General features: G+C 49.8%; 1 protein-coding gene across 1 annotated transcript; it reads right to left on the reverse strand.

The window, feature by feature from the left end:
- Window positions 1-2,038: 2,038 nt before the first annotated feature.
- On the reverse strand, window positions 2,039-4,560 carry LOC138378270 (transmembrane protein 185A-like). Its single transcript, XM_069463623.1, has 3 exons — window positions 4,377-4,560; window positions 3,663-3,786; window positions 2,039-2,474 (listed from the first exon to the last, which is right to left on the reverse strand). Exons 1-3 carry the CDS (start codon window positions 4,524-4,526, stop codon window positions 2,230-2,232), a joined length of 519 nt encoding a protein of 172 aa, XP_069319724.1. The 5' UTR covers window positions 4,527-4,560; the 3' UTR covers window positions 2,039-2,229.
- Between the last annotated feature and the right edge of the window lie 4,578 nt (window positions 4,561-9,138).

Raw genomic sequence — 9,138 nt, forward strand, 5'->3', positions numbered from 1 at the left:
GGTGACCTGCTATTCCGTAGGCGCAGATCGTGAACTGTCTCCTTGTCTCCTTATCCTAGAGGTCCTGGAGCCAGGCAGAGCCACCGCACAGCACTGACTAAAGAAGTCAGGGCCCACTGATGGGGACGCTGGCCCACATCCCTCAGCATGGGATTGATGCTTTTAAGCACGCAATCAAGTCTAGCATGGTCCCCGTGGTTCCGGCTGCAGCCACACCATGCTTTGAACACTGTCACCACCCTGGGATGTCCTCCACAGAGGTGTTCCTAAGACACCCATAGCGCTGGGCAGAAGGCAGCCAAAGGCAGATGGCGGCCTTCTTCCCACCTCCCCTCAGCCTGCACTCCTGGGGGTGCTGCTCCCCCACCCCACCAAACAGAGGCACCCTTCTATACCCTGGGCCTTCGTGGTCACAGCGTGACAGGGCATCTGGCCACGGGCCTTCACGCACATTTTATTTTCCTTAGCCGACATCTCCAGAGAGATGTGTGCAGGTGTGGGCCCCGCGTTCCATCTCTGCCATCCTTCCTGTCGGGTGTGTTGCTGGCAGGGCAAGGGAGAGGCGTCCATCCAAAGCAGCCTGTGTGTCACACGCTGTGCCCACATACGGGCCCACCTGTCCACAAACTCCCGTACTTGATTCTGGGCACGAGCTCAATGACGTTGGTGTTCCCCCACCCCCGCCAGCCTCGGCTGCCTGTGGCAGCTGGATATTCCCTTTGCTCTGGCTGAGAACAGTTCCAGTTTCCCGGACCACTAACAAAAGGACATGCACACGGTACCCGTGTAAAGTGAAGAGCCAGTTTATTGAACGGCTTAAGAGAGTAAAAATAGTGGATTTAGCTACACTCTTTACACGCAGAGCAGGAAAGGCTACACCTTTCCACTCCCCCTTACCCTAAACAGCACAGGCTCCCTGGAGGCCCGCTGGAGGGCGGAGCCTGCGTAAGCTGGACTGGAATGAAGCCCACTTGGGCCTGCGAGCAGCTGCCCGCGGTAACACTGCACCCCCCTCTCCCGGCGGAGTAGATCGACGCCCCTTTTGCCCGCTTTTAAATGAATGACCGATTTGTTTTCAGGCAGGAGGCTATCACCCCTGTAGCATGTGACTCACGGCTGTACCCGCAGTGCCTGCAGAATCCGCACTCACGTGTGAAGGCATCGCGCCTCGTCTAAAGCCTCCTTGTTGCTGGCAGACAGAAAGCTTGAGCCTTAACGCCGACGCCATTTCTGCTCTTGGCAACATCCTCCAGTGTCCTGGCGTCCAGCAGCGCCTTACAGGTTTTCGGCCAGCCCGTATTCCCAGAACATCAGAGAAGCGCGAACCACTTCTTGCTTGCTTGCTGTGGTTGTCCTGGCAATAGCGGCTATGGGGTACCTGGAGGAATTCCAGGGCGGCAAGGGCAATGTCCCATGAAGGCGTGGCACCCCGCTGGGGTGGGGCAGGTGTGCCGCCGGCTTCTACTTCTGCAGCAGAACACCTCCTCGTCTCCAGCACAAGCTTGTAAAAAAATACTTTAACAGAGTAGACTGTACAGAACTAGGAGTTAACACCGTGTATTACGGTGCTAAAATATTTGTATAAATACTATACAGGCATGGAGTGACTCCATTAGAAAGGGCGCGCCCCTCAGCCGATTAAAAACTGCTGTCGGCGTGCCCAAAGAGAAACGACTTCCACGGTAGGAACAGGAAAAAGGAGGACTGTGCTGTGTGTCAGCACCCACCCGGTGCCTTAGAGACATCCTTGCAGTTCCTACTGACTACACCAAGACCGGGACAACTGGCAGCTGCTCGTGGGGGCCGGCTCTGTGGGAAAATACATTTTGGAACAACAGGTTGGATCGGAACGTTTAGCACTTTGAAAACCAGCCATGTAGAGAGATGTCCCTTCTGCGGGGCTCGTCAGCCAGCCACCACCCTGGCTCTGACGGGGACCAGTAACCGCCTCAGGCTCCCACCCAGACGGATGGAAATCGTTGCTCCCTCTTCCACTCTCCCTGGCAGCCAGGTCCGCTGACCCACACCCTGGCCGGTCACCTGCCACCTCTGCGTCCCTTCGTGCTGAGTGGCTGACAGGCGTTGGATGCAAACAAGGCGTGAGATGGACGTACCTGGAAGGAGACCCAGCTCCACTTCCGGGGCTGGGCTGTGGGTGAAGAGGCGGCAGAGGGAGGTGGAGAGAGTGTGCGTCCCAGTCCACTTACGTGCTGTCCCCCGAGGTGGCGTTTAATCGGGCATTTCGATGTTTAATTTGGGAGGGGGAAGCACATACTTTCCAGGGCTCTGTGTGATGACCACCCTGGTCTTCTTTCGAAACAGAGGAGCAATTTTAGGAGGTTCCGGCACTGGGGTTTCTTCAGTTTCCTCATTATCTTCGTGATGGAGATCGTAGGAAATGTTTCCGTACTCTCGCAAAAATGGGAAGATTTCAAGCAGAAACTGACAGAAATCTTTGCGAATACCAAACCACCCTGAAAAATAAGAATTTTCTTTGTCAAACGCTAGGCCCAAGTGACTTTCGCATTACCTTTCTTTCTTGCAAAAAAGTCCATTTTCTGCAGGGAGCTCAGAAACCGAGACTCGACAGGGCCTCAACCCAATAAGGGGCCAGAGTATGACCTCCAGCTCCGGGGTCCTCAAAGTGGGGTTCCCAGACCGGCAGCGGTACCATCCCCAGGGCCTTGTTCAGGATGCCATTCTCGGGCCCCAGCCCTGACCTCCTGAATCAGAAACTGTGGGTGGGGCTGGCGTGGGCCGAGGCCGCCCGCTTTTCCTGGCCTTTAGGGATCCTGCAGGGTGCTCAAGGTCGAGAACCACTGCCCTCATGAGTCTCCAATGCCTGTGGGGCCTGGACCACGCCGTCTTCCTCTAATCCTCCATGCCCAGGATAAGCTCTTGGGTGACAAAGGGTGTCCTCCAAGAAGAGGATTTGTGTCAGCCTGTGGAACCTGGGAAGGCGGCAGGCAGGTGTTGGCCCAGGCCAGGGGCCACCCCGAGGCCTGCCCCTCCTCTCTGCGCACCACCCAACCGTCGGCTCCGTGCTGCCCTCCCGGGGCACAAGCAGCAAGCATGGCCTGGGCTGCAGTCCAGGCACTGCTCCCACCCCACTGGCTTCCAGAAGGGCAGTGCTCTGGGGTTGCATGCGATGGAGCTCACAGCCTCGTGAGGAAGGGACCCTCCCTACAGAGGGTTTCAAAACTGTGTGGCACTGCATGCAGGTGCAGAGGAAGAGAGGGCACACAAGGTGCACCTGACAACACTCACTCACTTCAGCAAGGACATGGGGGACGGGGAGGGCAAAGGGGCCCTAGGAGGATCTCGGGCTTCAGGTGGGAGATGTGGAGTTTTCATCTACTCCTCACAAGCCCTCGAAAGAGGCATCTTGCTCCCAATTTTGCAGAGGAGGAAAGGGGAGCTGTGAGAGGCTGCTTGCCTTGTTTGTTCCTCCCTCAAATCGCAGGGAGCACTTGGATGAGACCCTTGGCACAGGCCAGGGGACAGCGTGCCCTTCCCTTGGAAGGTCCTAGAACTTCCTCAGCCCTTGCTCTCCAACATAAACTTCTAACTCAGGGTCCTCAGGCTCATCCTTTCATAGTTCGGGGACCCCTGCAGCCCCGCAGACACACAGGTGAAGGGCTTCTGACGTGCCGAGTACGTACAGTGGTTTCCTCCCTTCTGTCCGAAGGTGGTTGCCATCAGTGTGATCAAGGAGAGCCACAGGGGCACGAAGATGGGTATACAGGAGAACGCGTTGTGGCCGTCCAGTTTGTGAACCAGCAGAATCTAAAGAGAGAGACACAGTCAAGGTCCTTTTGACACGACGACGGAAAATGGACAACTATGTAAGCGGCACCTCTTCAGACGGCCCCCGCCCGGTGAGCTGTCAGAAGCGGAGAGGTCAGCGCCTCGGGTCTCGGCCAAAGACCACCCATCCTCGGGGGCTGCCAGGAGATGAGCTTTCACATCCCTCTCTAGGGTTAAGCAAAAGTCCCTCCCCTTGAAAAGTTTCCGGCCCCAGGAGTATTATGGGAAACTCCTCCTCCCCGTGTTCATTCAAAGGAGTGGCCATTCTAGAATTCCCCACAGAACTCAAATACGAAAATCCAATATCCAACTCGCCCTTTGAAAAAGTAGGACCTCAAGACACACAGACGCATCAGCACTGGAAAGGGGCACTCCTCACTGCCAGCCCCTGCCTGCGCCCCCCAAGAGAAAGAAAGGACATTGTCCTTGGACAGACGCCCTATCCTGGAGGCGTGCTCTCGCTGCAGTTCCCAGGGATAGCAGGCTGCCTTTCCAGGTAGGCAGGGGGCTGTTGCAGGGAAGGGTGGGCCTTGGGGGCTGGGGAGGCTTGCCGTAGGTCGAAAGCTCACCTCAAAAGTGAGAAGAGGCACGATGATGGTCATCCAGCTCAGGGCCATTGTTATGTGAGTCCTGCGCTGCTCTGCAATCACGTCCATGGAGCGCAAGAACAGGACGGACCACACGATGTAGTAGAGCACCACCAGGCACAGGAAGGACATGAGAATCCACAGGGGGACGCACACAACCTGAGGCAAGGAGGGCAGAAGAAGTCTCTTTAGAGCTTCCACCCCAGCTTCCGGTGGAAGGCGGTGTCCACACCTTGCTGGGTCTCTCCGGGTAAGACGGCGCCAGCCTGAATAAGGACGGTCCCTCCTCCCAGGACTGCCCTGCGGACACCGCGGGAAAGAAGAGGAGGTACGGTCTGCTTGCTGTAGGGCCTGATGCTGGGCAAACACACGTTCCGTCGTCAGTCAGTCAGTCAGTCCCTCCTCCTTCCGTGACAGCCCTGCATCCGGCCCCCACGCCTCTGCTCTTCCTGGGGTCCCGCCCTCCCTCCTTCCTACACTCACTCAGGCGCTGCCCCGCTCACTGGCATCACACCCCACCGCACCCGCTTCTCAGGAAACATTTCCACAACCTGCTGGAGGTACTCTGGTGACACACTTGGGGACGGGTCCCCAGAAAGTTCAGCTGCCTGGGCTTCTAGGGACCCCCACTGCGTTAGTTGAACTTGGCAGGCTGACGCTGGGCACGCAAGGCTACCCTGTCCCTGCCACCATGCCCAGGTGAGTTCTGAGTATGTTGCTGTCCTACCAGAAAGACCTTGTCTCACCCGCAGGCAAGCCCAGAGGATAAGCCCTGGGGGCGTCACCTGGCCTGGCTCCCTTGTGTCATCTCTTCTCCCTCCTGCCCTGCCTCCCAGTTCTCCCTTTTCCTTTGATTAATTATGGTCCAGTAAAAGTGACTGTCTTCCTCTGGCATGCAGTTCCATGAGTTGGAACACACGTGTAGATCCTCACAGCCACAGGCAGGACACAGAGGAGCTCTCCCACCCTGTACAACTCCCTGGTGCTGTCCTCCTTCCATTGTCACACCCTCACTCCACCATAACCCCTGGCAACCAATGATCTGTTCTGTCTCTGTACTTTTGTCTTTGCTAGAACGGTACATAGGGGGAATCACAGGGCATGCAACCCTTTTGAGACTGGCTTCTGGCGATCAACATGATGTCTCTGAGATTCATCCACGTCGTTCCCTGTGTCCACAGGTGGTTCCCTTTCATAGCCTAGGGGTATTCCACCGCATGGACGACTACAGTTTGCTTCCCCAACGTCCATCGAAGGTGGTTTGCAGCGTTTGGCTACCCCAGACGAGGCTGCTACAAACACTGGAGTCTGGGTTTCTAAATGGCTGGCTGTTTCCGTTTCTCTAGGGTAAACACCCAGGAGAGTGGCTACTGGGTCACATGGCAAGTGCACCTTTAACTGTATGGGAAGCTGCCAAACCGTTTTCCAGAATGCCTGTGCCCTTGTGCCTTCCTGCCAGGAATGTAGGAGCCTCCTGGTTCCTCTGCACCATCCCCCCATCTCCCTGCACCTGGCCCTGTCAGTGTTTTACAGTTTCACCATTCTGATAAATGTCAGTGTTTTAGAGTTTCACCATTCTGATAAATGTGCCTGGGACCCCATCCTGCCTGTCCCTGATGGGTAATGACGTTGAGCATCTTTTCTGGTGCTTATTCCCCATGTGTATATCCGCTTTGCGAATTATCTGTTAAGCCTTTTGCCAATTTTTAAACTAGGTGTTTGCTTTCTTATTTTTGAGTTTTTAAGAGTTCTTTGTATGTTTTAGGTACTCGTCAGTGTTTTGATATGTGCTTTGCATATACTTCGTCCCAATCTGTGGCCTGTCTTCTTGTTCATTTCAATTTTGAGGATGTCCAGATTTATTTATTCATATATTTTATTCTAGGACTGGGGCAAAGAAAATACAAGATGAACTTAATATTTTGTGGTGTCGGAAAACAAGGAAATGCTTAAGAAATGGTGAGAAATATAAAAAAGATGATGCAGGAGCTCCCAAAGGCAAAAAGGGCTCCGCAAAGCTGGGAAATTTCAGCAAAAATATGAACAATGATAGTATTGAATTATAACCAATAGAATAGAATAATAATTTTGAGTTTTCTGATCTATGAACATGTTAATATGTCTCTGTTTATTTAGGTCGTCTTTAATTTTTCTCACCCATCTTTTGTAGTTTTCAATGTAGAGGTCTTACATACCTTTCATTAAATTTATTCCAAAATGTTTTATGTCTTCTGATGCTATTGATGGTGTACTTGACTTAGTGTCATTTTCATGGGTTTGTTGCTAGTATAGGGAAATACAATTGATTTCTGTATATTGAACTTGTGCCTTACAACCATGGTATGTTCGTTCACCTGTCAATTATATTTTTGGTTCCTTTATAGAATCTTTAGGATTGTCCACATTGATCTTCATGCTGTTTGCAACAAAGAAGTTTTATTTCTTCCGTTTAAATTATTATGCCTTTTATTTCTTTCCCTCATTTTATTGCAATAGTTTAAATGTCTAATAGAAAAAAATTGAGTAGAAATGTGAAATAAGGTATTTTTGCCTTTCTCCCGGCCCTGGATAGAAAGCATTCTATATTTTGCCATTGCGTGTAATCTTTTTTTTTTTTTTTTTTTTTTTTTTATCTTGTTATGGGGGATACAGAATTGCAGGTTACATATGTTGCTCCTGTACCGCCTTTCCCCCCAAGTCAGAGCTCCAGGCGTGTCTGTTCCCCAGGTCATGCGCATTGCACCCATCATGAGGTATATATCCCTCCCTTCCCCACCCCCCCTTCCCGAGTCAGCACCTTCAAGTGTTACCACTCCCCAAACGGTGCGCAATGCACTCATTGTGTAGGCATACCCCCATCCCCTCCCCCACCCCCGACCTCAGTCTGATATCCAATTGATGTCGTTCCCAGATTTGTATTTAGGTGATGATCAAGGAAACCAATTTTCTGGTGAGTACATGTGATGCTTGTTTTTCCATTCTTGGGATACTTCACTTAATATAATGGGTTCCAACTCTCTCCAGGAGAACCATAGAGATGTCGTATCTTCATCATTCCTTATAGCTGAGTAATATTCCATGGTATACATATACCACAGCTTACTAATCCAATCATGTATTGATGGGCATTTGGGTTGTTTCCACATCTTTGCTATTGTGAATTGTGCTGCTATAAACATTCGGGTACATGTGTCTTTGTTAAAGAATGACCTTTTTTCCTTTGGGTATATGCCCAGTAATGGGATTGCTGGGTCAAATGGCAAGTCTACTTGAATCTGTTTAAGATACCTCCATAATGCTTTCCACAGGGGTTGCACTAGTTTGCAGTCCCACCAGCAGTGTATTAGTGTTCCTGTCTCTCCACACCCATGCCAACATGTGTTGTTTTGGGTTTTTTTGATAAAGGCCATTCTCACTGGGGTTAAGTGATATCTCATTGTGGTTTTGATTTGCATTTCTCTGATGATTAGGGATGTTGAGCATTTTTTCATATGTTTATTAGCCATTCTTATATCTTCTTTTGAGAAGTTTCTATTCATGTCATTTGCCCACTTTTTGATAGGGTTGCTTGATTTTTTCTTGCTGATTTTCCTGAGTTCTAAATAGATTCTTGTTATCAGTCCTTTATCTGATGTGTAGTATTCCAAAATTTTTTCCCATTCTGTAGGTGGTCTGTTTATTCTTTGGACTGTTTCTTTGGCTGTGCAGAAGCTTTTTAATTTAATCATGTCCCATTCATTTATTTTTGTTGCTGCTGTGATTGCCTTGGGGGTCTTCTTCATAAATTCTTTGCCTAGGCCAATGTCTGTAAGAGTCTTTCCTACATTTTCTTCTAGAATTCTGATTGTATCACGCCTAAGGTTTAAGTCTGTTATCCACCGTGATTTGATTTTTGTGAGAGGTGAAAGCTGTGGGTCCTGTTTCAGTCTTCTACAAGTGGCTAACCAATTCTCCCAGCACCTTTTATTGAATAGGGATTCTTGTCCCCAGAGTATATTCTTTCCTGCTTTGTCAAAAATTAGGTGACTATATGAGGATGGTTCTATATTTGGATTTTCTGTTGTGTTCCACTGGTCTGTGTCCCTGCACTTGTGCCAATACCAGGTTGTTTTAAGAACCACGGCCTTGCAGTATAGTTTGAGGTCTGGCAAATTAATACCTCCCATTTTGTTTTTGTTGCTTAAAATTGCTTTTGCTATACGGGATCGTCTTTGATTCCATACAAAGTGTATAATTGTTTTCTCTATGTCTGTAAAGAATGATGTTGGTAATTTAATAGGGATTGCATTGAATCTGTAGATCACTTTGGGTAGTATAGACATTTTAACAATGTTGATTCTTCCGATCCACGAGCATGGTATATTTTTCCATCTATTTGCAAGTTCTGCTATTTCTTTTCTCAGTGTTTCATAGTTTTCCTTATAGAGGTCCTTTACCTCTTTAGTTAGATATATACCTAGATATTTTATTTTCTTTGTTGCTATTTTGAAGGGTATTGAGTCTTTAATTTGGTTTTCCGATTGACTGTTATTGGCATATATAAATGCCTCTGATTTGTGTATATTAATTTTGTAGCCTGAGACTTTGCTATATTCGTTAATCAATTCCAGGAGTCTCATGGTTGAATCCTGGGGGTTTTCCAGATATAACATCATATCATCAGCAAAAAGTGAGAGTTTGATCTCTTCCTTCCCTATTTGGACTCTCTTGATTCTGCTCTCTTGCCTGATAGCTCTCGCAAGGA

This window comes from Eulemur rufifrons, chromosome 30 (assembly GCF_041146395.1).
Source record: "Eulemur rufifrons isolate Redbay chromosome 30, OSU_ERuf_1, whole genome shotgun sequence".
In the NCBI taxonomy this organism is placed as follows: Eukaryota; Metazoa; Chordata; class Mammalia; order Primates; family Lemuridae; genus Eulemur; species Eulemur rufifrons.

Coding starts and splice junctions, on each gene's coding strand:
- LOC138378270 (XM_069463623.1), bottom strand. CDS start 4,526: ATGTCCTTCCTGTGCCTGGTGGTGCTCTACTACATCGTGTGGTCCGTC. Junction 3,787..4,376: donor TGCCTCTTCTCACTTTTGAG/GTGAGCTTTCGA, acceptor CTCTCTCTTTAG/ATTCTGCTGGTTCACAAACT. Junction 2,475..3,662: donor ACAGAAGGGAGGAAACCACT/GTACGTACTCGG, acceptor CTTATTTTTCAG/GGTGGTTTGGTATTCGCAAA.